The sequence below is a fragment of the Zychaea mexicana genome (genome assembly GCF_025766255.1).
Source record: "Zychaea mexicana strain RSA 1403 chromosome Unknown BDB00scaffold_4, whole genome shotgun sequence".
Taxonomy (NCBI): Eukaryota; Fungi; Mucoromycota; class Mucoromycetes; order Mucorales; family Lichtheimiaceae; genus Zychaea; species Zychaea mexicana.
In genome coordinates this window covers 67,454-94,463 of record NW_026516667.1, presented here as the reverse complement: position 1 = coordinate 94,463, position 27,010 = coordinate 67,454, and the positions used below count along the sequence as shown (strand labels likewise).

The 27,010-nt window shown below is 42.2% G+C and overlaps 14 protein-coding genes across 14 annotated transcripts; 6 read left to right on the top strand and 8 right to left on the bottom strand.

Moving 5' to 3' along the window:
• Window positions 1-121: 121 nt before the first annotated feature.
• BDB00DRAFT_881103 (thiamine diphosphate-binding protein) lies at window positions 122-1,334 on the bottom strand (the record flags this gene model as incomplete). Its single annotated transcript, XM_053128055.1, has 3 exons — window positions 122-680; window positions 788-1,110; window positions 1,209-1,334. 3 exons carry the CDS (start codon window positions 1,332-1,334, stop codon window positions 122-124), a joined length of 1,008 nt encoding a protein of 335 aa, XP_052984825.1.
• Window positions 1,335-2,494: 1,160 nt separating this feature from the next.
• BDB00DRAFT_867197 (uncharacterized protein) lies at window positions 2,495-2,838 on the bottom strand (the record flags this gene model as incomplete). The annotated part of the gene is made up of 2 exons (XM_053126316.1): window positions 2,495-2,668; window positions 2,773-2,838. 2 exons carry the CDS (start codon window positions 2,836-2,838, stop codon window positions 2,495-2,497), a joined length of 240 nt encoding a protein of 79 aa, XP_052984824.1.
• Window positions 2,839-3,337: 499 nt separating this feature from the next.
• BDB00DRAFT_798478 (DDHD domain-containing protein) lies at window positions 3,338-6,903 on the top strand. Its single transcript, XM_053121615.1, has 11 exons — window positions 3,338-3,572; window positions 3,665-3,860; window positions 3,946-4,145; window positions 4,249-4,512; window positions 4,638-4,922; window positions 5,051-5,097; window positions 5,166-5,432; window positions 5,532-5,680; window positions 5,779-6,111; window positions 6,201-6,758; window positions 6,839-6,903. Exons 1-11 carry the CDS (start codon window positions 3,442-3,444, stop codon window positions 6,896-6,898), a joined length of 2,490 nt encoding a protein of 829 aa, XP_052984823.1. The 5' UTR covers window positions 3,338-3,441; the 3' UTR covers window positions 6,899-6,903.
• Window positions 6,904-7,652, bottom strand: BDB00DRAFT_798475 (uncharacterized protein). The gene is made up of 3 exons (XM_053121614.1): window positions 7,458-7,652; window positions 7,222-7,368; window positions 6,904-7,112 (listed from the first exon to the last, which is right to left on the bottom strand). Exons 1-3 carry the CDS (start codon window positions 7,515-7,517, stop codon window positions 6,966-6,968), a joined length of 354 nt encoding a protein of 117 aa, XP_052984822.1. The 5' UTR covers window positions 7,518-7,652; the 3' UTR covers window positions 6,904-6,965.
• Window positions 7,653-7,923: 271 nt separating this feature from the next.
• On the bottom strand, window positions 7,924-9,145 carry BDB00DRAFT_798467 (uncharacterized protein). The gene is made up of 5 exons (XM_053121613.1): window positions 8,946-9,145; window positions 8,737-8,880; window positions 8,603-8,626; window positions 8,431-8,525; window positions 7,924-8,329 (listed from the first exon to the last, which is right to left on the bottom strand). The coding sequence occupies exons 1-5, from the start codon at window positions 9,022-9,024 to the stop codon at window positions 8,204-8,206; spliced, it is 468 nt and encodes a 155-aa protein (XP_052984821.1). The 5' UTR covers window positions 9,025-9,145; the 3' UTR covers window positions 7,924-8,203.
• Window positions 9,146-10,936: 1,791 nt separating this feature from the next.
• BDB00DRAFT_798466 (uncharacterized protein) lies at window positions 10,937-12,162 on the top strand. Its single transcript, XM_053121612.1, has 3 exons — window positions 10,937-11,112; window positions 11,239-11,589; window positions 11,659-12,162. Exons 1-3 carry the CDS (start codon window positions 10,998-11,000, stop codon window positions 11,808-11,810), a joined length of 618 nt encoding a protein of 205 aa, XP_052984820.1. The 5' UTR covers window positions 10,937-10,997; the 3' UTR covers window positions 11,811-12,162.
• A 404-nt stretch (window positions 12,163-12,566) lies between these two features.
• On the bottom strand, window positions 12,567-14,531 carry BDB00DRAFT_798464 (uncharacterized protein). The gene is made up of 6 exons (XM_053121611.1): window positions 14,365-14,531; window positions 14,142-14,285; window positions 13,944-14,066; window positions 13,357-13,738; window positions 13,147-13,280; window positions 12,567-13,034 (listed from the first exon to the last, which is right to left on the bottom strand). The coding sequence occupies exons 1-6, from the start codon at window positions 14,428-14,430 to the stop codon at window positions 13,023-13,025; spliced, it is 861 nt and encodes a 286-aa protein (XP_052984819.1). The 5' UTR covers window positions 14,431-14,531; the 3' UTR covers window positions 12,567-13,022.
• A 313-nt stretch (window positions 14,532-14,844) lies between these two features.
• On the bottom strand, window positions 14,845-15,513 carry BDB00DRAFT_798461 (40S ribosomal protein S29). The gene is made up of 3 exons (XM_053121610.1): window positions 15,361-15,513; window positions 15,140-15,239; window positions 14,845-15,018 (listed from the first exon to the last, which is right to left on the bottom strand). The coding sequence occupies exons 1-3, from the start codon at window positions 15,420-15,422 to the stop codon at window positions 15,010-15,012; spliced, it is 171 nt and encodes a 56-aa protein (XP_052984818.1). The 5' UTR covers window positions 15,423-15,513; the 3' UTR covers window positions 14,845-15,009.
• BDB00DRAFT_968219 (uncharacterized protein) lies at window positions 15,492-18,134 on the bottom strand. Its single transcript, XM_053129821.1, has 8 exons — window positions 17,705-18,134; window positions 17,578-17,597; window positions 16,905-17,438; window positions 16,681-16,823; window positions 16,568-16,589; window positions 16,390-16,485; window positions 16,261-16,316; window positions 15,492-16,155 (listed from the first exon to the last, which is right to left on the bottom strand). The coding sequence occupies exons 1-8, from the start codon at window positions 18,016-18,018 to the stop codon at window positions 15,673-15,675; spliced, it is 1,668 nt and encodes a 555-aa protein (XP_052984817.1). The 5' UTR covers window positions 18,019-18,134; the 3' UTR covers window positions 15,492-15,672.
• A 667-nt stretch (window positions 18,135-18,801) lies between these two features.
• Window positions 18,802-20,833, top strand: BDB00DRAFT_881099 (WD40-repeat-containing domain protein; the record flags this gene model as incomplete). The annotated part of the gene is made up of 9 exons (XM_053128054.1): window positions 18,802-18,937; window positions 19,023-19,204; window positions 19,281-19,376; window positions 19,467-19,546; window positions 19,673-19,766; window positions 19,843-20,120; window positions 20,239-20,451; window positions 20,532-20,679; window positions 20,777-20,833. The coding sequence occupies 9 exons, from the start codon at window positions 18,802-18,804 to the stop codon at window positions 20,831-20,833; spliced, it is 1,284 nt and encodes a 427-aa protein (XP_052984816.1).
• Window positions 20,834-21,345: 512 nt separating this feature from the next.
• On the top strand, window positions 21,346-21,818 carry BDB00DRAFT_754651 (uncharacterized protein; the record flags this gene model as incomplete). Its single annotated transcript, XM_053118779.1, has 4 exons — window positions 21,346-21,383; window positions 21,454-21,571; window positions 21,668-21,709; window positions 21,783-21,818. Coding segments are annotated over 4 exons (234 nt in total), but the record flags the coding sequence as incomplete, so codon positions are not given.
• A 405-nt stretch (window positions 21,819-22,223) lies between these two features.
• BDB00DRAFT_390026 (ribosomal protein L31e-domain-containing protein) lies at window positions 22,224-23,705 on the bottom strand. Its single transcript, XM_053117199.1, has 3 exons — window positions 23,364-23,705; window positions 22,939-23,270; window positions 22,224-22,702 (listed from the first exon to the last, which is right to left on the bottom strand). Exons 2-3 carry the CDS (start codon window positions 23,267-23,269, stop codon window positions 22,671-22,673), a joined length of 363 nt encoding a protein of 120 aa, XP_052984814.1. The 5' UTR covers window position 23,270; window positions 23,364-23,705; the 3' UTR covers window positions 22,224-22,670.
• A 1,892-nt stretch (window positions 23,706-25,597) lies between these two features.
• BDB00DRAFT_743982 (DHHC palmitoyltransferase-domain-containing protein) lies at window positions 25,598-25,987 on the top strand (the record flags this gene model as incomplete). The annotated part of the gene is made up of 2 exons (XM_053118504.1): window positions 25,598-25,680; window positions 25,864-25,987. Coding segments are annotated over 2 exons (207 nt in total), but the record flags the coding sequence as incomplete, so codon positions are not given.
• Window positions 25,966-26,801, top strand: BDB00DRAFT_798431 (uncharacterized protein). The gene is made up of 3 exons (XM_053121609.1): window positions 25,966-26,139; window positions 26,220-26,488; window positions 26,619-26,801. The coding sequence occupies exons 2-3, from the start codon at window positions 26,233-26,235 to the stop codon at window positions 26,762-26,764; spliced, it is 402 nt and encodes a 133-aa protein (XP_052984812.1). The 5' UTR covers window positions 25,966-26,139; window positions 26,220-26,232; the 3' UTR covers window positions 26,765-26,801.
• The last annotated feature ends 209 nt before the right edge of the window (window positions 26,802-27,010 follow it).

The window sequence follows — 27,010 nt, the reverse complement described above, 5'->3', positions numbered from 1 at the left end:
AATCAAACAATAAACCTTTTATTTGCTGAGTAGTATTCAATCCTTGTCATCGCTATGTTTAAGTGTGGCACTAGTAGAGTTTGTATCAGTAGTAAGCAAAACGAAATAACAGAACTTTATTTCATTTCAATGAAGCAGATGCATATTCATCTGTATTATAGTATTCTGGATATTTCTTCATCAGCTGCTCCAACTCCTCGCGCTGAGCTGCCAGTGCCGGCGGTACCTCGTCATAGACATCGTTGAACAGTTCAACCAATCCAGGTTTGGGTAGCTTTTCAGCTGCATTGAAGCTCTTTAATACATCCTTGCGAACTTGTTTGCGTAGCTCATCTTCTTGTTGCTGGGTCCACCAGCCGTGAAGTTCCATATGGCGACGCAGGCGGGTAATTGGATTATCAAATTTGGCGCGTTCTTCGACTTCTTTGCGGTCTCGGTATTTTGTCGAGTCGTCAGACGTGCTGTGGTGTCCCACACGGTAGGTCATGGCTTCAATCAACACGGGTTTGTTTTCATTCACAGCAATTGCGCGAGCTGCTTTGGTGGCATTGTAGACGGCAAATGCGTCATTGCCATCAACACAGACAGTGTCGATGCCGTAACCAATGCCGCGGGGAGCAATGCCGTCACCCTTATATTGTTCACTAGCAGGCGTTGAAATCGCGAAACCATTGTTGCGGCTATGTATATGTGGATACCGCGCGTGTTTTAGTAAGACACATGTAATATGCAGCCTCTTTTAAATGTAACGTGATCAAAGGAACACTAGGAAATAGTTCTTATTTACCAGAAGAAAATGACAGGGCACTTTAAGGTAGCAGCCATGTTCAAACCAGCATGGAAATCACCTTCGGAAGCGGCACCTTCGCCAAAGTAACAGATGGTCACCGCCTGCTTATCATTGTTTAATTTGAGCGCATAAGCTGCACCAGCAGCCTGTGGAATCTGAGTGCCCAAGGGCGACGAGATCGTCTGGAAATTATGCTCCTTGGAACCATAATGCACAGGCATCTGTCTTCCTTTGCCACCATCCAGAGCATTCGAGAAACATTGGTTCATACAATCATCTACAGTAAAACCACGGTAAAGAAGCATGAAAGCCTCACGATACTGGATGGACATTCATAATAAAAACGTTACGGTCAACAAACACTGTTGCAGTTATATTAGACAGTACTACGAAAGCTAATTCTGATTATCATACGTACTTGGCCATAAACAACATCGTGGGATTCAAGAGCTGCCGCACTACCAATCATGGCTTCTTCACCATAGTGGGTCATGTAAAAACTGATACGGCCCTGGCGCTGGGCTTCATACAGAATCTCATCCATGGTCCGCAATGTCCACATCTGGTGGTACCAGCTCAGGATTGCCTCTTTGGATAGTTTAGGATCGTGTTTTGCATCCAGCACCTGCCCAGTGTGATCCATGACTCGATAAGCCTTGCTAATATCTCGAAGATGTTGCATGAAACTCATCTCGTTGGTGAATTTCTCTGCACTGTGCCAGCTTGGTGTTGCAGTTGTTGCTGCTGATGACGATGATGATGAACCATTTTGTGCTGTTGCATTAGTAGTCGAAGCGACGCTGGTATACAGTCTCTATTGTTTGCATATATCGCCAAGGGAGCAAATATAGTTTAATGACATGCATACATTCATTCTTTCATATGTCTCAAGGGACTCTGGCATAGAAGGGGTGTGGAAGATACGGCTTAATGAACCGTTCCCTTTGTCTTTTTATCTTGAACAGAGTGGAAAGGTGTCAAGAAAATAAGAGCTTACATTCGCCAGCACTCGATGGTAATGACATTTGTTCGCGGAAGACCTTAGCGCCAAACGCGTACGTGCAGCAACAGAGGAAGCAAGATGTGAAGAGGAGGATGAGCGGTACATGGACAGGGGTCGAGAACAACAAGGAGGTTGGAGAAGAAAAAGATAACGATTTTTTAGCATTTGGGGCAAAAATTACTGGGCGGACTCGTGGGAAAATTCGGGATTGTGCCCTTAAATCCCGCTTTATCACCAGTTGGGGACAACAATAAAAGTTTTGCTGCACATGGATGGAGTTGCCTTTTGACAACCCTCAGGGCAGCATGACTTGCTGTGGCATAGTTGTAGAACGATGACATATTTCATTGTCTGTTGATTGTCGCGTTATTATCGCTACGTGGGTCACCAGAATCTGCGTGACTTGAGCAAGATTTCATAAACAGCATTACTACGTTCTAGGCACCGTTATGAGGAGTCAGTGGTCAATAATAGATATAATGCAGACTGATGTTCTTGCTTTTGTAATGGTAATAAAATATTGAAAAAGGGTATCGTGGATCAAGTACAAGCAATTGCAGAAGCGAAAGGGAGTGGTGTATTTACTGCCGGGTGGTTAGCGATAAGTACGTGTGTATATACTTTGATGGTAGGAGGTCGTTGAATAGAAATAAATTAAATGTTTACGCGTGTATTATACGTGCCCGCGCTCCGGTTTGCTTTCACGGAAGGGAAGGCCGGTTCGTGTTGCTGTCTTGTGTTTGCATTGTGGCGGTGTTGTACGAGGATGCCATGAAAAAGGTGTGGATTAACGCGACTCGTTGTTCGATCCGTCGAAGTTTCTCAATGAGCCTTGGTAATTTCTCATCGTTTGTTGTCTCGATCATGTGGTTGAGCTATAGTAGATTCGCAGAAGGGAAGGCAATGAATCGGCGTTAGAGAAATATTGCGCCAACTGCAGCTGTCCACTTCTGAGACTTGAAATAAACGTCAATCTTACAGAGTTAATCTTCTCGAGAAAGAATCGTAGCTCGTTGATAACCGCGTCGTCTATAGTTTGTGGCATGCCGTAAGAACAAGATTCAGCGTTGAGCCAAAAAAAAAAAAAGCGCAATAAGAGAGTGTCGGGCTTCGAACGGCACCGAGTAGTTGCAACATTCATGCCCTTCACGATATTAAAAGCATCACGTAATTAGTCTGTATCTCTGTAGGATATCATGTACAGTCCCAATGCAATTTGACCACGTAGTGCGTTTTAACTGTAGACGCGTAGAAGCATGCGGGCTGGCTTGGATTTTTACTCTCCTCCAGTATCCAGGGAGCGTAGTTTTTCTTTGTGTACCTGCAGGAGCATCCAGGCAGCACAATTCGGATGCCAAAAACCGATTGGAAGTCTTTGCACAGCACAGCAAAGATAAGCACAGCATACCCCTCGACCATCATACTGACAGACGCTTACCAGTAATATTGAGAATGAAAGATCGGGCACTCCCAGCTTTGAGGAAAAGATGCCAAGAAAGCCTAGGAACAATAAGTATTGATACGGTACTAGTCTGAAACCATCGCATTTCTTCTTTCCTGCAAGGAACACCCGGGGTTTTTATATCCGTGACGCTTGTGCATATCGATTCCTTTTTTTTTCTCTCTTACTCCTCCTTCCAAAATTAAAATGAACGATTTGGATAGTCCACCGCTAGCAAACGTATCGAATCTATCTCACCATTATGCTGTCAATCGACGTGTTGCCCGACCTCGCAGCTTAATTCCCGATAGCGATGTTCCTAATCTTGCCGTGCGATGGTAATTCTAAAATAACTATTGACAACGAACATAAACACGCACCTATATGTGTATGCTTGACAATTCCCTGCGATCTTCTTGGTTTTTTTTAGGTTCCATGCCATAGATAATCCAATTACAGACCCCATCTCAGTCCGAAAGGCGAAAAGTTTGTCAAGACGATCAACACAAACGTCAACTTCATCGCCGTCAACTAATTCTAGTATGGGCTCACCAAAGAAGCTGCCTCCCAAAGAGTGGCTACCGTTTTCTAAAAGAGACTCGAATGCCCTCGAAAAAGCATATCAAGCAAGTGGAGAGCAGCGACTTTACCTCTTACATCAAAAGAAGGAAAAGAACAAAAAGACTGACACGGTAGTAAATACAATATTAGAACAATGATGTCAGGGCCAAAGTACTTGTAAACGAAGACCATTTGTTCGAAGTGGATGTGACAGCACGCACGATAAGCCCCGTTTATTGGGAAGGTCCAATCTATGAAGTCCGGCGCGCAACATGGTTCATCCAAGGCGATGGGTCAAAGTGGGTTCCATGTGAAGAGAGCTTGGCGGAACAAATTGAATTGGGCTATTAGTGAGTACATGACGCATCATTTTTAGGAGATAAGATATGGATAGAACAATCACCATGTGGATCTGTGATAATCATTAACTTGTTCAATGGGATATATTTACAGCAAACACAAACCATATTTGATGGCTGAAGACCCAATCACTACTACTACTACAAACCCGTCATCTACTTCGAGTCTCTATCCAGAGGAAAAGCAACAAGAAGACAAAGATGACGCAGAGTTACAAAGATCCGCAACAGCCATCGAAGAAAAAAAGCTGGAAATCAGTTTGGAACAGAAACCGGTAGAGAAGCAGTGGAATTTGCTTGGGCCGTATCTTGGACAATATATTGTATACACGGGTACCAATACAGCGTGGCTATTATAGTATGTGTTTTATGGTATACGGGAAAGGGCTATGCTTAGAGAGAAGCTCCTTCATGATTAGTGTTGCCCAGTATCATCGAAACTAACTGCCCCCATTTAAAATAAACTTGGCATTATGTATATAGCAACACAGCCGGAAGCAAGATTGCCAAAAGTATTATTACTCGACTGACGAACCGATCCAATTTGGGCGGCACACGGTTACTTCGAGGATACCCGGAGGTAGAGAAACAAAGCAAGCCCAAAACTGCCAATTCACCGAAAACGATGGAACAAGAAAAGGCGGGCAAAGAGAACGAACGTAGTATCGACGATATCACGATGGCGCAAGAACAGGTCGAAGGATATGATAATGAAGATAGCGAGGAGGAAATGCGACCGATCGATCATTTAATATTTGTCATACATGGGTAAGTCGAAGATAAATATTAGGCAAGCAACTGCAAGCAACTGCAAGCACGCGTTGGCTGCTTTGATTTAAGGATGGGATTGGAAAAGGTATATTCCAAAACTTACACCAGCCATTATGTACGTGTAGAATTGGTCAGAAAATGTCAGAAAGAATGGGTCAAAACTTTACTCATGGTAAGTAACAAGTTACAACAATAGCAATACACGGGTATCGAAAAAATTAACTGGTCTGGTGTTTTTAGATGTCAATGTATTGCGAAAAACATTAAAATCTGCTTATCCAACAGCCATATCTGCTACAAACAGTCCTCAACGCCCTAATGGTATACAGGTTCTGCCTATTTTATGGAGACATGAAATCACATTTGGCGTAGCAAGTGATGACGAAGAGGGTCTTGAAATGGACCTAGGTATGGTTGGAGCAGACGATGGACATCCAACTCTGGACGAACTCACTCTGGAAGGCGTACCCAATATCCGTCTGGTGGTATCCGATGTTCTTTTGGATGGTAAGGTGGTACGAAAGGTTTCTATATACCTTCACTGAATGCTGGGAGATCATTAGTTTGTAACGCTAACTGGATGAACACCCCTTTTTGGTACCATAGTTCCTCTCTATCTTACACAAAAATACCGTGACCAAATGACATCTATAATCATTAAGGAAATCAATCGTGTGTATCGACTCTTTGTTCAAAGAAACCCGGAATTTTTAGAGAAACAAGGCAAGGTTACTATTATCGGACACTCGCTTGGCGTAAGTATTTTAGGCTGCGTGTATGCCACGCTTGAAAAAGAGAAATATGTCAGCCTAACTTCCCTCACTTTGAACAAACATCTTCTTTTCTTTTGTAGTCTTTACTTGCGTTTGACGTACTAAGCACACAACCACAGATGAACTACTCCAAACCCACATCTATATCTTTACTCGACGACGAAAAAAGCTCCTCTTCGACCGACAAAAAGAACAGTGCGGCACTGCTGTTTCCAGTACAAAACTTTTTTGCAGTAGGATCTCCACTTGGCGTCATTCTACTGTTGCGAGGTTACAAGATTGCGTCACGGAAATGCCTCGAGGCTGACCAGATGAACGATAGCGCCGCCAATTTCGGTAACATGTCGTATACCCCTTCCACGATATCATTCTGCTATCCAGCAGTAGACAACTTATACAATATTTTCCATAAGGTATATACAATTATATGCGACTTTCATCATTCTACCTATGATGTGCGAAGAAAAGGAAACGTACTGATCTCTTTCTCTATTAATTACAGTCGGATCCAGTTGCTTATCGACTCGAACCATTGATTGCCCGGCAATACACAGCGAAACTCAAACCAGTTCCTATCGCATACATCAAGGGAGGCTTAAAAAGCGTCATTGATGCAGGTTTTAGCGTCGGATCCGGTATCGCAAATCGAGCTGGTGCCATGTTTGAATCCGTCAAGATGGGTTTTACGACAAGTTTATTCATGCGTGGTCTGGGTCTTTCACGACAGATGGAAGAAGAGTTAAATCAGCAACATCAGCAGCAGCAGCAGCAATCTGATTCAGTAGAACAAAAACAAGAAGACGTAGAGCAGCTATACTCCTCCTATCGATCAACTCCACCCACTCCTGATGAACATTATCTGCGCTCTAGATCACGAAGCGACCCTGCATTAGCCGAAAAATATCGAAGGAGGTCTGCATCCATGTCATCTGGTGAATTATCGGGAGCCGAAAAGCTCCAAATGCTCAACAAAAATGGACGCGTCGATTTTTGTTTACAAGAAGGCATTTTAGAAAACCCATATTTGAGTGCATTCAGCGCGCATATGACATACTGGCAGGTAAGAATATACATCCTTCATCACGTTGATAGAAGACGTCAACAACAAAAAGCTAATCGCGAGTGAGCTCTTGTACACAGGACTTGGATGTTGCAGCATTCCTTGTGCGCGAGATATATACGACAAATAAATGTACATAGCATCATCTCCTCTTTTCTTTATTCCTCTGCTTTTATTAATTACGCTTGTGTATGTATACAATGTTTTTTACTTTTGAAATGCCTTCATGACACGGTCCGTTGAGGCTTCTTCCGGTGAATATTGCTTGGGCATTTCCAAGCCTACTCGCTTTGCCGATAATTCGATTCTCTTCTTTTGCTCCAAAACAATAGCCGAGTACATGTCTCGAAGTTCCTATTTTTGAATAGCATCACAAAACTTAGTTGAATACATCCATGCACACCCACTCTATATTTCTTCGCATAGAGAACGATCCTCTCTCTTTTTCGGTTTGCAATTTTACTTTGTGTTGTCGTGAGCTTCTCAGATACGTCAAGACATTTTCTGCATTACGATTAAGTGCTTCAACTTTGGATGGATCAGTAACACCCTGGTTATCTCGATAAATCGTCTTTAATTGTTTAGCGAATATGTCATTGGTCTTGGTAAACTAGAATAAAAGACATTTGTAAGACGGACGATCAGTTACTTTCATTTTCTATTGACGACGAGGACGCACATGAATAAAAGAATGTTTACCTGTCGATTTACTTCACGTAATAATTGACGGTAAGTGTGCAGTGCGGTGAGTGCAGCCATGTATAATATGTTGTAGTTTAAAAATTGAACACACCAACGCCTGTTTTTTTTGACAACTAAAATTGCTGGAACCGAAAATTGAGGAAACTCCAATCCGTTCCACAATGATAATTGCCAAGTAATCCGTACCGAGCACCTGTGATAACAATTATAGCATTTCTTGCTCCCGCAAATTGGGATGATCATAGAACATGCACACAGGTAATTTTAAAAGGAAACAGATCGATGCTATATTTTATACGGTAGCAATGCTTGCTTAATGCTGCTGCTGCTGCTCTCGCAATGATGATTGTGGTGTTGTTTGTCGAAAAGTGCCAAGCATGCATAAAGTAGTAAGCAGAACAGCAGTATCTTATCACTCACTCATTTTTCGGACAAAGATCGAAAATTTGGTTAAGCGCATAACACCACTTTAAGATCAACAATCACGGAATAAGAATTGAATATGATGTATGGATTCTATTAGGTATGGTAGTAGTGGAAGTAGGGATGAAACGAGAAAATAAAATTACATGGTATACAATAAACAGGTTGTAATATGAGAGGAAGATGTATATGTGTGTTGGAGGGAGGTACATGCAAAAACGTTTTCCCGGGCATGACCCACATGAATGATCTCTTTTTTGATACACAGGATCATGATATCAGACACGCACACACACACAAACCCCCGAAATATATGCAGTTTAATACCTTGAAATGATATATACACAAAATACAAGACCAAACGAGGCCAGTATACGCCACTTTGTATAATCGCGTTGTTCGACACCGACTAGTGCGGCATGATCAATCACGCATGCCATAATGACCTACGGGAAACACACAAAGTCAACGCCATGGGCAATGAAAACGGTCAAAAACCAGTTTGCACAATTTCCGTAGTACCACACCACGTATTGTTATTTTTTACCTGCGAGCATACAAATATGCTCAATGAAGTTGCAGCTCCTAGCTTCGGTATAGCAATAAGGTTGGCAAAGACATAGTATGCACCCATAAGACCACCTGCAATTTTTTTGTTTCAAACGAGGCGTATGTAAGCAACCGATCCAATAACTGAAAAGCTGCAAGTTTTATATTACCAATCCAAACGTATCCAGGGGCATCTAGTGATTTTAAGCACACACGTCTCTTTGATTAACTAAAACTGAATACTTCTTCATGCTACGTTATTGTGCATGATTAGTCAGCAATGCATAATGATCAGTATAATTACCGAGAATGCTTTTATCCGGTAATGGCGTTCCAAGTGCTCCTATATCGATGCCAAAGAATACAAAACAGCATATAAGACCCGATATAAAAGACCATACGGGAGAAAACGTCCGACCGCCATGTTTTGCCAAATTCGAATTACATCCTTCATATATCAAACAGCGTGTCAGTAGCGATTTTGAAATAATGCATCGAGAGTTATTTACATACCAGCTTGTAAGGCCAAAGAGGCACCTGCAGTGATAAGGAGAAAACCCGCGAATGGGATACTACTCAGTAAGTCGACCATGTAAAATTATTGCTGTATAATATGCGTCATTTGTCCGTAGGACTGCAAACTATTAAAGACTATATCAAGAAGGGAAAAGATAGAGGAGAGAGAGAGAGGGAGAACAGAATCACTTTTCCACGGAATCGAGGATAATGCCTTGGGAAAATAAAAGAGAGCGCTTTAAAAATGATCCAACGAATGAAAATGAGTCACAATCTCGCTTTCTCTTTACCGAATCTCCGTTTCTTCTTCATTGTTTCACCATTTGAACTTTTAGCTTTGGCTTCGTAAATTACTTGTAGTAAGAAAGTGCACTCTTTAGTAGTTGTAGGAATACATCTTGTCGTGTTTTCTAATTTACTAGCTCCTCCCATACATTTACTACTACAACAAAGCAAGGGACGCTTTTATTCCGCTTTATTCTTTTGCTTTACTTACTAAAAACCTTGAATCACCCGTGCATGACTGTTCCGGATTTCCATGCTGCTTTGTTTATGATATCCACACTAGACCCTTCTGCACAAGTCCGAGGGAAGCAATGGCGGTGGCACCGATGTACAGCGAAGATTGTTTTTCTTTTGTGTAAGTGTTTTGCATTGGCACGTATTACCAACTTGCCCCAGCATGTTATTATTGTTGGCTATACCTCGGTGTTGCCTATTGTTTAAGGTATATCTCTGAGATTCTTTGAGGTGATGCTGCTATCATTCTAACAACACGAGTGGCAGGTGGAGTGCGGGGATGCGGGCGCGTGAGGGGTAACAGCAGCCATGCATTCAAAACGTTAAAAGATCGCCACACTCGTTCCTATCATCATGACCTGTTTTTTTTTTATTCTTACGTTTTGTTCGTTGTATACGTTTACACACGTAGTACGCACACTCGTAAAACAGATGCTTGAAGTTGCAGCTGACAACCTGACCGTCTACCTACTCTTTGTTACATGAATATACACATCATGACAGGTAATTCCACATGCCAGTTTCTCTTCGGTATTTGTGCATGCTTTTGAAAGAAAGAGCGAGAGGGAGAGTAAAGAGTGAGAGCGGATGACGATGCACACAGACACAGCATACTTTTAGTCCAGGATACACTGGCGATGCGAAGATTGCCTGCATGCAGTTTGGAAAGCGATCTGTTTGACGTTTTATTTTTATTTTTCTTTATCACCGACAACATGCACAACATACAGCAAATTCACTAAAAAGCCGATAGGTGCAGAAAAGGTGTGTGTGCGGGATATCATAACCAGATCGACGCAATCAATTATAGATTCTTCCTTTTTTTTATACAGTCAGACGTTACACCGCTTAAGCAACAAAGAAAGGTTTCATTATGCTCAAAGACGCCGTCAGCTATTTTGCGTCATTCTTCGACTGGTTTATGATACAAGGAGCAGCAAAGTGTATGCTACTGCTAGCAAGCGACATAAAGTTGCTACAGCTATGCGCATTTGGTAAAGCGAGAGGCAAGGAGAGCAAAAGATGGAAGGAAAGTAAGAACGAAAAAAGCGAGGTAGAATCCAGGGCGGAAGGGAGGAGAGATGTTGGGGGTTGGAGGGCGAAGGTGAAGAGGAACGCAGGGAGAGGTGTTAGAGAGAAAGAAAAGCGGGGAATTCAGAGGAGGTAAAAAATAAACACATTAAAGCCATTAATACATATTACGTTGAATTGATGATGCTGTTCTGCTGCTGATGATGATGGAAAGGAGATGCTTCCAGAGATGGAATAGCGATTGAATACATGGAGGCTCGCTCTCTTTATTGGGGGGACAGTGCAGGGGTGCTGCTGTTACTACTACTATTACTACTACTACTTACTTGCATACTTACTATCTCCAGGTGTAATAAAGTGGGTCATGTATTACCTCTGTGGCCGGGAAGAAAAATGACTATAAAAGAAGTTTTTTACTTGGTTTCTTTTTTCACTAACCCGCCTTTATTTTCTTCTTCTCTCTTACTCTTCTTTTACCCACTTGATAGTAACCTAGCCATGAAGACCTTCAGCTTGATCGCCACTGCCAGTCTTGTACTCGCCGCCACTGCTGGCGTTGCTAATGCCGCATGCTCCTGTGAGAACTCTGATTACAACTGCCTGAGCAAGTGTGGTAAGTAGTAGTAGTAGTAGTAGTAGTAGCAGTGATAGTAACAAACCATGGAGCAGATGAATCAGTTGCTGGGATGATCATTATGTACTGACGACAGTTACTTGGAAACGCGATTCTCTATTATAGTGGATACCACCCACAGCTGTATTTCGACCTGTAAGACCAATGATTGCTACTCGAACTGTATCGGTCAAAACTGGCCCGGTGCTATACAAGAGGAGACAACTGCGTCTGCCTCTGCATCACCATCAGATGCCACCCCCAGCGCGAGTGCATCCGTATCCGACGCCACGGCGACGCCATCCGTATCCGACTCTATTTCTGCCTCAGCTAGTGCTTCCGATTCCGTCTCTGCATCTGCATCTGAATCTGCTTCGGCTTCGGCTTCGGCCTCGCTCGAGTCGTCAAGCATGATGTCCAGCGCTTCATTCTCATCGATCTCGCTCCCTTCGTCATCCTTCTCATTCCCAAGCTCCTGTAAGTCTATCCGCAATATTGAAAGGAAAGATAAAGAGCTCCTTAGTAATATTTTCTTTATCATTGTAGCCCTCATGCCATCCGCCTTAAGCAGCAGCGTGCCAGCTGCCCAACCTTCCCATCCTGCACCAAGCTCTGTTGCTACAAACATGGTCCCCAAGGAGTTCATGGCTATTGCTCTCACTGTCGCCCTCATGGCCGCTGGTGGTATGCTCCAGTAAATAAAAGATAAGCTGGCATAACAAAGAAGAGGAACCAAATCAACGTACTACAGCTCCCTTATACCTCCCTCTCTCTTCCCTCTGTGTACAATCTTCTTAACCCTACTACAACTAACTAGTACTTAGTGCTCCGCGCCCCCTACCTTTTTCTTCCCCTGCCCTGCAGAGGAAAAAAGCCATATATCCCATTTCCCCTCTTTTTCTCTCTAATTTACTCCTTTTACACAAAAAAGAATAACGAATCAAAATATTGCTACCATACTTTTGATAACCCTTAGATAAAAGTGCAAGAGAAAATCACACCATATCACCTGGTCGTGTCTCTGGTGCACGATAATAAAGGATTATTTTGTTCTCATCCATAAATTAACACTCACATTGCACATGAACTTTACATTTCGGGGTACAGCAAAGGACAAATATCAGTAACAAAGGACCATCCCTCGTTTGCAGCAAAAAACATTAACTCTAGTTGTTCTACACATATTTTCGCCGTTAGCATTGCTGCAATCTGAGGGAAATGAAAACTCTTGTTGTGACAGTAGTTTTGTGAAGTTCTATCTGAATTTCGTTGTCTGTAGTGAATACAGCAGGTGCATCCAGCAACAAATAGCGTTGCAATGTTAGATTGAGTAAGTTAGAAGCTCGAAGAAAATGGAAAAAAAGAAGAATGGCGCATGTATGTAAATATTGTGTAATGTTTATGATAAATCAGAATAAGTAATAACAAAATAATGCTGGTAAAAGTAAAAATAGCTGTTTTAGTTTGTGGGAAGCTAGCTTTCCATTCTCACTTTGGCGTAGTAAACCAGTGCTACGCCCAAGATACGTAATGATACTAGTTTTGAATGTGTTTGTGATAGTAGTATGAGATATTATGATGATGACGACGACGGATATATGAAATGCGGTATGGTATCAAATGATGTAGAGCAGCGGGTGACGAGGAACAGGAGGAAAAGGTGAGCGGAGAAGAAGCATTTTTGATTTCCTCCTTCCTTCCCTCCTCTCCCTCTTGCGCGTTGTTAATAAGATAAGGAGAGTCAAAGATAATAGAAAGAAAGTAAGATAGGAACTCGGTTACAATTATTGATCAAGTGGTGAAGGGGGATTGAGAGTAAGATTTTCAAACAAGGAGAAAGCACAAGAAGGAGGCGCGCTTCCTCTTTGCTTTTTTCTCGGCTTCCTTGTTGTGCTATGCTTGTCAAATCCCTATGCAGCAAACTGATTGACGATATCAAAACGTTTTTAGTGATGAGTACTTGGGCTGGCGTTTGTCTCTGTGTGTTTCTGTCATAAGACGCTTTACTTCTACTACTTTGAAAATAAAACTTACGTAATTGCTTGGCACAATACCAAGGGAGCCGTCTTTCTTTTTTGCCTGCCACCAGTTACCACGCTTGTCTATAATCTCGAGAATCTCGTTTTTCTCAAAGGAAAGCTCGTTGGGATCTTCGGCGTTAGCACGATCTAATTTTGATACGCCAGACTTGTTGTTAGGCAACTTGTGAGTGCTATCAGGGAAGGATTCGATTATATAACGTACATGCATGTAGTGCCTTTGCTTCGTTCTTTTTCAGTTCTGGAGCAGGCATTGCATCAGATTCTGTTGTGATGATGGAAGCACTAGCAGCATTTTGATTGTTGACAACAAGCGGTCCATCGGAAGTGAAAGCAGGCGGGTTGGTCGATGATACTGCGCTTTGCTTTGAGGGCTGTTGTTGCTTTTCCAATGGATACCCGTTGTGATTATTGTTTTGACGGCGATAAGAAGATGCTGTACCCATACTACGTAATGATCCAGTGCGGTGTGAGTCACTCGAGAATTGCGCCTGAGTCACCATAGGAGCTGAAGTGTTGTGCAAGCCGTAGATCGAGCGATGGATGGCCGATTCTTCAGAGCTGCCAAAGATAAACACCCACACGTACTGTTTTTCGGTTAAATTGAAAGTTGTTGAATGGGTCGTATATTGCATTGTGGCCGAGATAATCAGAGCAGACGTAAATTACGATTATTTGTTAGCGGCTGTCCATTTGTTTGTTCGTTTATTTACATATATGGAGAGCGGATCATATTGATAAAAGAGACAGGTGATTGCTATCAACGATGTTCTGTGTTTTTACAGATTGTACCTGCATGATAACTAGGATACATGATCCAGCAGCACCTGCTTGAGACGCTTGATCCGTGCGGTTGATGAACATTTCAATAAGCTGCGTGAGCATGGCGATACTAATTGCCAGCAGTACAAGTAGCTATTACAATTAAAGGATTTAGTTATAGATGTAGCACATCATATGTATATCTCTCTGGTGATATTCTAGCGGTACCGTCAATTGATACTGGGCGAATAATGACTTGGTAAGGACCACATAGATAACAATGATCAGACCGAGTTCGTAGACAATGATCCACCAGCTTGCACCATGAAGACGTGTCACGCATGCTGCAATAAAAGTAACCAACCAGCCAATCTATGTAGCACGATGAGTTGGTCAACAGATATGTTGGCTCTTCCACGGATCGATAATCAATTGAATTCTTTAATATTACAGAAGCTAGTACGGCAGAACACAGCACCATGGGATTGGTCGTAACGTGCGACAAGTTGTAGTTCATAAGGAATGGAAAGGGATTATATGTAAAAAGGAAGGGAAAGAGGGTTGTTTAATAACAACAGAGAAGAGGTGAACAAGATGAAGAAAAGAGAAAAAGAAAGAGAGTGTGTCGAAAATAGCCTTGTGTTATTTGTAAGTTTTAAGGGTGTTGAAGCCCGTTATATAAACTAATTTCAAACGTGGCACTCCCTATGTGCTGTACACACAACACAACCTATTGTGTTTTATTTCGCCATAAGTAAATCACTTTCTAATCCTCCCCGATATACCATAGAGCACGAATGACCTTCATCACCCACACCCCTCAAAGCGACCACCCTCCCCCTCCTTTTATGTGTCATAACTCATATAATATGTACATATAGTAACAAGACAGCATATCATTATTCGTCGCCGAGTTTCCACAGTTTTGATGCCTCCTTCTTCGGTTATCAGAATGACTGTTGCTGCTCACAAGTAAAAAGCACTCAGATTGTTTATTGCTTCTTTTTTTATTTTTAAAGAGAAGGAGAGTTTACAAGATCCCGTTGATACGTCTGGTGATTCTTGGAGATTGTTGTTGACCAACACAAGAAACAATTTAGCGGTACTATAGAGAAAATTTAATGGCAAAGCGACAATCTTAGTATACATACACGGACTCTGCCCTTGGAAACCTAATCCACCATTCACACCCTTTTTATACAAGCTAACTGTGTATAATTTTTTACCTTGTGGAAACCAATGTCGTTGGCGTACTCGCGGAAGCACTGACGGCAGATGTTAAGGTTGTACTTGCGGATCAAAGCAGCACGGTGAGCGCAGACGCGGCTATATCGTTTTATGGAATGGAAGTGAACGTATAAGCCATCAAGTCATCCTTAAAGTAAAATGGTGGATTCGTTCTTGTTTCGTTTCCACTCATTAAAGTAATCGTGGAAAAAAATCATACCACTGACGAGAGCCCTTGCCGTACTGGCGGGGACGGGAGTTCCAGACGTTATCGTGAGCCATGTTTAGGTACTCGTAAAAATCTCGACACGAACGAAGAAAGAGAAGGAACGTATATGTGCACGCCCATCACAACATTAAAACGTCCCCCGCCACAAAAAATTTTTTCTTCCGACCGACCAATTTTGAGTACTGATATATCCCGCTTAACATAGCCAGCAGCAACAGCTGCAGTTAGGATGCTTTAAACGCGTCAACCGATACATTGCTCTGTACCCTTTATTATTGAATGTCTAGTAGCCTAATAGTATAGCTACAGTTTGGCAGGAAGCTTTTCGGCCTTATCTTGTTCCTTTGCCAACTCTCTAATACGTCTACGTAATATCTTGCCACTTGGGCTCTTGGGGATTTGATCTAGGAAATAGACTCCACCGCGCAATTTCTTGTAACCCGTTACGTTTTTAGCCACAAATTCTTCAATTCTCTTTGCAAGCGTAGCATCATCATCCTTTGCCGTGATGGACGAGCGCACTACATAGGCCCGTGGATACTCTGTGGCTTCTTCCGAGCTATAAACGCCAATAACACAGCAGTCATTCACTTCTGACATGCCCAATAGTAAAGATTCGAGTTCAGCTGGAGCAACCTGAAATCCTTTGACCTTAATCAACTCTTTTAAACGGTCCATCACGAAGAACTCTTGTTTGGCGCTATCGAACTTGACGACATCTCCTGTTTTCATCCATCCGTCTTTGGTGAACGTTTTGGCGTTTGCCTCCGGGTTGTTATAGTAGCCCTACATCAATGGTTTCATTTCGTTATTAAGGTATTTGGAGCGTCTTATATATGACCGTTACATGGATATGGTTTGATTAGCAGCACCATTTTTTGGTCTATGTACCTTCATGATAGAGGGACCTCTGACCAATATTTCTCCTTCTTGGTCATCGCCAAGCTCTATAGGGTTGACACAATAATAATTAGTCATTTTAGTTCAACGCATGTATCGAGAAATTATGACTCTACGAACCGTTCCCTTGTTCATCCACAATTTTGCATTCAACACTAGGACAGACAATGCCTACGGAACCAATAGCAGTACCATCGTAGCCTGATTGTATGATAGCTACATGGAAGATGTGAGTATAATGAGTGCTGGTTGGCAAAGAAGTAAATGAAGCATATAGATAGATTTTATATAGACTAACCACTTGTAGTTTCCGTCATTCCATAGCTAGTAATTGTCCGACATACATATAGTACCAATTCATTAGAGCACAGCTTTAAAGAATGTGACAAGTAGACGTAAATGCAATGATACATACGATTGAATTAGATATCCAGGGATTCGCGACAATAAGTTATCTGTATGTTCTTTGCCGAGAGGAGCAGCACCACATTGGATGATCCTGACCGACGTTAAATCATACTTCAGTACCAAGGGATCCTTGGCAAGTTGGACGGCTATAGTTTCATCAGAATGAGTAACGATCATATTAAAGATAAAAAACACTATACGCTACGAAGACCTCACTATGTACTTACCAACAGGAGGGACAATGCTAAGCAGCGTGATACGATACTTTTGAACTAACTCCAAATAAGTTTTGAGCTCAAATTTGGGAATGATGACGACAGGTAGCAGCTTATAAAAAGCATTGAAACAAAGCACCGTCAACCCATAAATATGATACAAGGGTAGAAAACACAATGTCATATCAAGCTCATTATGTGCATGCTTGTCCGTTTCCATAGTAATCAACGCTTGCGCAATTAAGTTTTGATGGGTCAGCATGACGCCTTTGGCGAGCCCTGTCGTGCCACTTGAGTAACAAATAAAGGCGACATCCTCTTTGGAGCTCAAGCCTTGTACTGGGTATTCGATATGCCGACCTTCCGGTACTGACGCCATGACGGAGTAAACTGACTTTAATCCATCATGATCCTTTTCCCCATACAAGAAAATCCTGTCTTTGGGAATACCGACTCGTGCACACACTTTGAGGAGCACCGGTAATAGCTCTGGGACTGTAATCAATGCCTTGGCCCCACTATTTGAGATCTGATGTTGAAATTCGGCTATATAGTACAAAGAAGCTGTTAGCTATGCTTGCTATACGTTTTATATGTGGGAAAACTGAATTAAAGCGCAAGATATCATTGCTCTCCCGCCCGAATTATTGTTGATCTCCACTTCACTTTATTTCCGCATACATACCTTCTGTATACATGGGGTTTCTAAACGCGAGAATAACATTTTTCTTGTTTAGTTCTGAGAGAATCACTGCATAGCGACCATCATCCTTCTGTTACTGCCATGGTGCTGCTCTTGTCATAACTCTTACCCAGGTGTTACGGTGCATTTAGCGGCGAGTAACGAAAGATACACAACAATATGATCATATTGATTGGGAGCAAAAGATGCAACGATATCGCCCTTTTTCAGGCCCACCTTATTGACCCATCCAGCTGCCATGCGACTCGACAAATCACGCACTTGACTATGCGTTAATGAGCGTCCGGTATGGCCATCAATCACAACCTTGCGGTCTGCAGGGAACTTTAAGTTAAATTCGTTTGGCTTGAACAGGAACGTGTACACGTCCAGGTCAGGCAGTGGCTCAATTGTGTTATACTTGGTAGCTTTGTAAACAACCATGTATGGGCAAAGATGTATAGATGGATCGATGTGTGGAAAAAAATGAAGAAAAGAGAGCAAAGAAAGCAGAGGTCGGGCGCGACAGGGGATAAAAGAGCTAAAGTACCTTCTTTAAGTTTGAGAAAACGCGTGTGTGAAGTAGTGGGAAACCATTTTAGTAAATAATCAAGGCAAGTGGCTCCCAGGCTTTTCTCTCTCATTAGTATCATTCGGCTGTCCCACATGTACTGTGCATGATGGCAATCTGGAAGTTCCGAGTTGCACACTTTATCAATGCCACGTTTTCTACGAGCTCTTGATTTGGGTTTGGTCTATCCTCATACTACACAATCGCCCAAACGTGTGCACGTAGAAATAAAGCAGTGCTGTACTTGTTATGCTTCTGTGGCGTTGCCGTGGGAATTGATTTTGATGTGCTCTAATTCATAAAGCAGAGGGATGTACCATGTATTGCTTAACAACAAACATAGTACTATTTCCGGTGATCACAGCTCATGCATACTATCCACCACCAGTAGAGGACGCACGTAGATCATCGTTCTCTCTGTCTGTCTCTCTCTTTCTCTCCCTGATACTTGCATATGTGCTAAGCTGATTAGTACTTTCGGAAATCCAAATAATTCAAGGAAAGAGCCACCTCCCAAACTTTTGATATTTGATTTCTGAAGCTTCGGCTATTGTCAGTAGATCTTATCAAGCTAGATCTCTCCTCCCTCCCCTTCCCTCTTCTATACGCTAAACGATCCTCTTCGACAGCCAGCGCATTCACAGTAGATAAGCGACATGGAAGATAATTCAAAGGCAAAGACACGTGTACACTTCGGCGCATTAGATGAACAAGAGAATGCAAAACGTCTTAAACTGGGCGAGACCGGTGTGCCGACTTTGGCACCAGGCAGCATTGATCTCGATTCGTTAGGTACTGTTGCACTCTAACTTAGTATTCGCTTTTGTCTCTTCCTTTCGCCTTGGAGAATTAAAACTAACAGTTCGCGTTGATGTAGCCGATGCCACCGACCTTGACATGTCTGAATCGTCTTTGCGAGCGAGACAAGCTGACAAGGAGATTCTGGAAGAATTTGAACGACGAAAACGCGCGCGGAATATTGCCGTACCAACAGACGATTCACGCGTTCGTATGCGACTTCGGGAACTCGATGAACCACAGTGTCTCTTTGGCGAAGGCGTAAGTTTATTACGATTTTACACTATGCAGCTGCTTGTTTCTCACTCCTAATAATAACGAACCATATGTATCTTAGCCAGATGATCGACGATCTCGTTTGAGATATCTACTATCTATCCAAGAAGGCCGTGAAGTTGAATCTGAATCAGAAAGTGAAAGTGAAGAAGAAGAGGTCCGTATAATAAGACTTGAATTTTTGAAGTTCTTTAATTAATCAATTCTGCTGGAAACAATTGTCATGGCTTTCTATGTGTAAACTTAGGCAGAAGAAGAATTCTTTACTCCTGGATCACAAGAACTGTTGGAAGCACGACGATGGATTGCAAATTATTCTTTGCCACGGTATGTTTCTTTTTGACATCAAGCTTATTGCGTGCTGAAAGGCTGGAAAGGGAAAGATGTAAGGCCTGCAAGAGTATGTATGCTAATAGTTGAAACTGTTCTTGCACTTTTCGTATACAAAATCAGAGCAAAGGCACGGATAGAACGACAGAACGCTGAAGTCGATATTCCTTTACCACAAATAAAAGCGAGCCGCAAAGAACTCCATTCGAAACTTAAGGTTTGTTTTCTGGACAAGAACGGGAGAAGGGAGAATCGAATAAGGGCTTTCTAGCTAAATTTCAGCGAATAAATAGAATTATACCAACTGGGCATCACAAATTGCTGACGAACGCCCAGTCGCTCAATGCGCGTTCACACCTGATGCTTCAATGCTTGTCACTGGCGCATGGTCTGGTGCACTCAAATTATGGTCTGTACCGCAGTGTGAGCAAGTTATGCAATTTCGAGGCCACACAGACCGTATTGGTGGTATCGCTTTCCATCCCGACTCAACAATAAGTCGAGAGAAAAGTGTAATGAATTTTGCAACAGGTGGTGCGGATTCCTTAATCCACTTATGGAGCTTAGACAAGTAAGTAGTAGGCATGAACTTAATTTGTTAAATGCTCTCAATATATCCGTACGCAGCTAATGTATTAATGCTTTGGGGATTTATCGTTAACTAATGTGCATCTGATTTGCTATGCTAGAGAAACACCTTTCTCGACTTTAACTGGCCATGTGGGCCGTGTATCTCGTGTGGCTTTCCATCCTTCTGGACGATACCTCGGAAGTGCAGGTTTTGATGGAACGTGGCGATTCTGGGACGTTGAAAATGAGACCGAATTATTACTCCAAGAAGGTCATTCAAAGGAAGTATACGCCATCGCGTTCCAATGTGATGGTAGCCTCGTTGCTACTGGGTAAGGTGAAGGCTGTCTTTTTCCATAAATATCTTTTTATCGTTGAATCGTTGATGCTTATCAGAAACATATATATGTAGTGGTTTGGATTGCGTAGGCCGTGTCTGGGATACGCGGACAGGAAGATCGGCCATGACATTAGAAGGACATGTGAAGGATATTCTTGGTTTGGACTGGTCATCCAATGGCTATCAGCTTGCTTCAGCAAGTGCCGACAACACGGTCAAGGTTTGGGATATGCGAACATTACGCAACATTTATACCATTTCAGCACATCAATCGCTCGTATCAGATATCAAGTACAGCAAGGACGGATTGTATTTAGGCACTACGGGCTATGATGGATGTGTTAAAATTTGGTCTGGTGATGATTTTCGGTTAATCAAGAGTATGGAAGGCCATGAAAGTAAAGTCATGGGTATCGACCTGTCTCAAGGTAAAAGATAGCATTCACAATTTGGGAATATTTGACTCTGAGAAATAAGTGATTGGTCATCTTTCAGCACAGTATATCTCATGTTCTCTCTTCCTCTTTTTAATAGATGGTCGATATATTGCTTCGTGTGGATTTGACCGCACATTTAAACTTTGGGCAGATGAAAACATGGTCATATAATTGTAATAAAAATTATTGTACAAAATGGTTAAAATTTATTCTGCATAATTGGAAAAGCGGGCAGCGGCAGGTTACTATAGCAGCAATCCTCGTACTGCGACGTCATCACTCTCCGCTCAATTTTGCACTTTTCGAGTTGTTTCCGGCTGTGGCCTTTGTCAGTACTACAAAAAATAATAAACTACAATGGTAAAAACTCACGGCGACAAACTTTGACAAACACTTTATCTTGCGATTCGCAGCGTTTCTAATAAATTTCTTGAATTGAAATGTTTTAGGGTGGTGTTAGCCGTTTCCCTTATCCTAAAGAAGTCTGGTACGATCGAAAATGGAAAAGCTTATGTCTTGAGATCATTCTTAGTGTTAACGCATTGTGTACTTTATAGGTCTCCTGCTGGTGGCTGGTGGGCTCAGCCCAAAACCTGGAAGCCCAACACTGCCATTGCTGTTCTTGGCATGGCTTTCACCCTTGGCGCCATTTGGAGTGTCTCCGCTGACAAGGAGGTAAAGGACAACAACAAAGCGCACGAGTCTACATAACGAACCTAAAAACGACGTAACAATTTGATGCTGATACCACAAATACTCTACTTACTATAGCGTCGCTACCAAGAACCAAAGCGCTGGATTCCATCCATGATGGTAAGTCGTTGGTTATTGTATGTATAGTAAAAAATGGGTTATTGATCAAATGTATTGTGTATCTCATTGGTAGTGGGCAAAACAATACAAAGAACAAGGCGGACAGTAACTCTTTAGACGCACACCAACAAAATAAAATACATCACATTCTTGTCACATTTGCTTTTGTTCCAAGGAAGAGAAAAGTAACGTAATGTCAATTTTTATCTCGTCGCGTGGATCAACGTGGATGGGAGTGGAAGGTTATCGTCCCGGTGGTGTGATTTTTAGCAACAACGCATATGGCCCATTTATTCGGTATGTGTCAAGAAGTGGAAGACTATCTCACATGTACTTAGTTTTTCGTTTACACCCTTTGCACGTGTGATAATGAGTGTAGAAGTGAAAGCCTGCACGTTTAGTGCAATTGTGCTTAGAGGTCACCAAAGCCCTCAAAACGATGCTTGTTTATGTAGAAAAGGCGGCAAAGTATAAACTCCTGAAAATAGTACGATGAGAATCATACTTAACTCATGTGCGATAGGAGACTGTTCAGTGCAACGCACATTTTCCCAAGAAACCGTATATTTCGCGTTCTGTCACGAACAGGTCAGCTTTTCTCTACATGTGAGAAGTTTTTCTTCATACAATTGTCACCAGTAAAGTGACAACGGTTGTCATGGCTTGTACGACCTGTTATTCTTTGTTATGGAAGCCACCACTCACTCCAAAATTATAAAACATTTAAGTGAACGATTATTAAGAGAGATTTCAAGATCAAACCATAGATCGATCAAAAATGATTTCATGCGTACAAGATCTTAAAAGTTTTCGAGCAAACGCTTGCACGCCGTGAATAACAATAATAACACCAACACAGACAAAAGAACTATGTACATTCCAATGATTGCCCACTTTGTTTATTTTTGACCAGTTGTATCAAACGATTAAACTAAGAAAGAGCGAGACGTGAACGAAAGATTTACTCGTCATCGACAACGACGGTCTCCAAACCTACATTCCGAAAATGGATCAATTGTTAAAAAAAAGTACGCTTCACAGATAGGAGAAAACAAAAGTAACTCCAACCTCTCGCGTTTTCAACTGCCAGAAACTGGGTACCGTGCATAAAAAGATCATTCTTTCCCCATGCGCCAGCATTTTGGGAGAGAACGCATTTATACACACCCCAACTACTGGACAGCGGTTCAAAAGCGCAAAAAGTCAAAACAATAGAAAAGGAGACTTACCCTTAGCGTTGTTGCCAGTGGGAACGAAGGTGACCATGGAGTAAAGCTTCTCCTTGGCGTCCTCATCGTCGTTACGCTTACGGGCAATGCGGACACGGATGCGGTGGGGGACGTTGCGGACACCACGCGCCCACAAGGCCTTGTTCAAACCAGGGTCGACACGGACATCCTGGGTACCCATGGCCTTGGTGGCGAACTCCTTGATGGCCTTGACGGCATGGGGAGTCTTCTTCTTGAACGAACGGCCGTGAACCAACTTGTGCAAGTGGATGGTGTATTCACGAGTGACAACGTCAGCAAGAGTCGAACGCTTTTGGGTGGACTTGGCCATTCTGTTATTGATGGATGATGAATTAGAACGGATGATACGGATGGATGAATGGATGGATGGATGGATGGGCAAATAAATTGTCGTTACTACTTACTCGAAGGATGTATCAAAGAGGGAGTTGCTTAAGCGTGCCAGTCCAAATTATTTTTTATACCAATGTTTTAGGCCTCCGCTTTTATTGTTCCTTGGCTCGTTAAAGCCACACAGGCATTCCCTAGGCCAGGCTTGGTTGCTGCCACTTGTATTTGAAAAATGCATGAGCAATAGAGTGGCTGGTGACTTTCTCGCTGATGTAGAATACGAAGCTCTCTATATTGAGCTTTATTAACAGCAATTGCAGTCTATCTGCATATCCAAGTACATACAGCAAAGAATCCAAGACAAGAAAAACAGCATTGAAGATAAATCACCATATGCATGAACACAACACCCCGTACTGTCTGTAAATAAGAAGCCAGCACTTTGTGTATAATCAAACGGTTTAGCGATATCCTTTTTTCCGTCGCTATGGTTATCGCCGGATAGGAGCAAAGCTTAAGTGTTTCAAAATACAAAAAAAATGACAGCACACACAACTTGGCTTTGAGGCTTTCGAATCAGGAGACGTTAAAAAACTCAGCAGTGCAGCAGTGCCGTAATTTATGCTAGTGCTTCTACACGCATTGCAGAATGTCCTCCAACTTTGAATCACTTGCTAATCTACCGGGTCACATTGCCTCCTTCGCAGCTTCAACTAATGACGGAGAGATTATCAATGTAAAAGAACGGCTTTCTTCCATCTCATTTCGTGTTTAATTCCCAAAAACTTAGCTCTACCGTTTGGTGTAATGCAGGACACAACCGGTGGTCAATTAGCTGTTGAGGCGAAAGCCGCGGTTCAAATGGTCCACGATGCCACAGAGCTGACTCGTTCCATTTCAGCGCTACAAAACGAAAGATTGAGATCTGTGACAGGTAATAAATTACCTTGGTTGTAAGAAGACTATGATATGCTACTATGAATAGGACCTAACACTCACTTTCTTATATTCACACATACACTTGAAACAGTGACCTGTCAGAACAAATATCACAGTTATACATCAGCCAATGGAGTGGTCTACGGCATACAACGCGAAACTGATGCCTAGACATGAAGGGGAAAAAAACAGAAACGCCAAGAATCATAGCATAACACACACGCACAACATGCGTGCGCAACAGTAACAACAGTAATACGGGGGGAGTGACAGAGAACTTTATTCTCTGCAAAGGGAACGGATCATTCAGAAACCGCGCCCCAGTTTTCCGGGTGCATGCGCTGGAATCATTCGCCAGAAACGAATAAAGACCTTTCTTTCCTTTTACCCCTCTTTCTTGATTGGCACGACGTTTGTTCTCTTTCTCTCTCTCTCTCTCGTAACTTTTCTTTTCGTTGGTCTTTTCTATGTTAGAACGATTAGCAAATCGAATCCTAGTGGTTGGCGGTCACCCGTTTCGTGTATGCTGCAAACATCCAAACGAGCAGCATAGAAATCATAATACAGAGGACGAACAGCAACCAGAAAAAGTCCAGCCAGCACCAACAACAGCAACTCAGAACAATGACAATAAACGAGCAGAAAGAGATGTGACCGATGTCTGTTGCTGTCGAACGGATTCGCCGATATATAGCCGATGCTGGCCTTTTCTATTCTTGTTTTCGGCAGTAACAGATTTTCCATTGCCATTACCATATGATAAAAAGCCAGGGCAGCATCGCGATTGGGGCTGGATGCCAATCCTTGTCGTTCTCAGTATCATTGCCTTTCTATACTATGGATATCTCGACCAAGTATGCTGTGAGTAGTAGCAGTCATGCTGTTGTATTATCAAGCGCCAAAGGAAAAAGATGGAGGAAAGATGTAAAAGATGGAGGGAAGAATGTAATTTTGTGAGACGCTGAGGGTGTGTCCGTCAAACCATATGCTAATCGATCAACAATGCAGTAACCCTGATCCATCAAGGCACAGTAGCCCAAGCTGTCATATATCTTGTTCCCCTTCATCTTTGGCTTGTTCTGTTACTGACATCCTATGCAAGAGTGGTTTTGAAAGAACCTGGAACCCCTAAAAAAGTACGTGCTTGACTGCTGATATTACGTTTACTAAAGCTTAGCTGTCGTTGTCCATTCTTGACTTCTTGCTTACTGCCACACTCACACATGGATCTTACCTGTATACCTGCTGGCTATAAAAGGCTATGACAATGGTGATGCTTGAAACAAGCAGTAATACTAGTAGTGGCAACAGTAGTGATGGTGACAATCAACATACAAGACCGCCATATGTATCCATTCTTCCTCAACAATGGTGTGATAAATGCGAATGGTGGAAACCGGATCGAGCTCATCATTGTCGAGTATGCGATACTTGTGTGCTACGGATGGACCAGTAAGAAAGGCTTTCTTGGCATGGAACACGGGAAGGAACGGAAAGGTTGAGAGGCGCTAACAACACCAGTATTTATGGTCCCCTTTTTTTCTTGAAGTCATTGTCCATGGTAAAACGGAGAAGCGGACGCAAGGATTGAATTTTTGGATTAAATCCTTACGTATTTGAACTATAATTATTTAGGGTCAATGGATGTGTCGGGTTTGCCAATTATAGATATTTCATCCAGTTTATTTGCTATGCATCCGGTATTGCTGCTTGGGTGTTTACGACTTCACTTGCAGCTTTTATCATGGGAAATGGACTGGTAATATTAAATTTGTTGAAAAAAGATGCATTGTGACACCCATATGCTACATATTACATCTTACTAACTACATGAACATATTTTATCGCTCCAACACTTTACACACATGCACAGGCAACGTACAACGGCGTTGTAATTGCCATCTTAATATTGTAAGCCCAAGAGATGCATAAATGCGCTCACACGTGACAGTGTTAGCATAAATACTTATGCTTATGACATGTATTTATAGGTCAGGTCTAGTGATGACCTCCATTGGCACATTTGCTTGTTCCCATTTATGGCTACTTGTATTGAATCGAACGACCATTGAAAATATCCAGTTTCGTGCTTGGAGTAGCAAAACCACTAATCGCCAAAAGCGATCGGACACACCGACAGCAATAGCGACAATACCCACGCCACCTTCCATGTTTACACAAAGTGGAAAATGCGTTTTTAATCAAGGCACGCAAGTCAACTGGGTTGAAATGATGGGGGATTGCTGGCTATATTGGTTCTGTAAGTTACTATTAATCACTTTATGAGGAGTGAGGGACTTGGAGGAAGGTGTATGTATTATTATTTTCTTTTAAGACGGCTAATGTTTTCGCTCGTACTATTTTTATTACGTGATGTATACATGTATTAGTGCCACTAAGCGTCAAATTAAAATGTAATGGATTTGAGTTTGACTATAATGAGAATGTATATAGAGAGCTAGCACGTTCCCAAATCATAACGGCAGTAACTCTTGGCACAGCATGTAAAAGCGATAACCATGTCACTACTGTATAAAAGAAACACAATACATGGTACATGTACTCGTACACAATTTTGATTATCTTTCCTCCTCAATTCTCCACCCAGATTAACATGCACAAGTATAATTCGCGCGTGCTCGCATTTAGTTGGCGTCACATTTGTCTGACTGTTAAGATCCGGTTATACTGTGATGATTATTCACCGAGCCAGGTGGATATTATTACCCTCACATATTATATATACATTGACAGAGAAGGGAAGCATATTTCAGATACATAG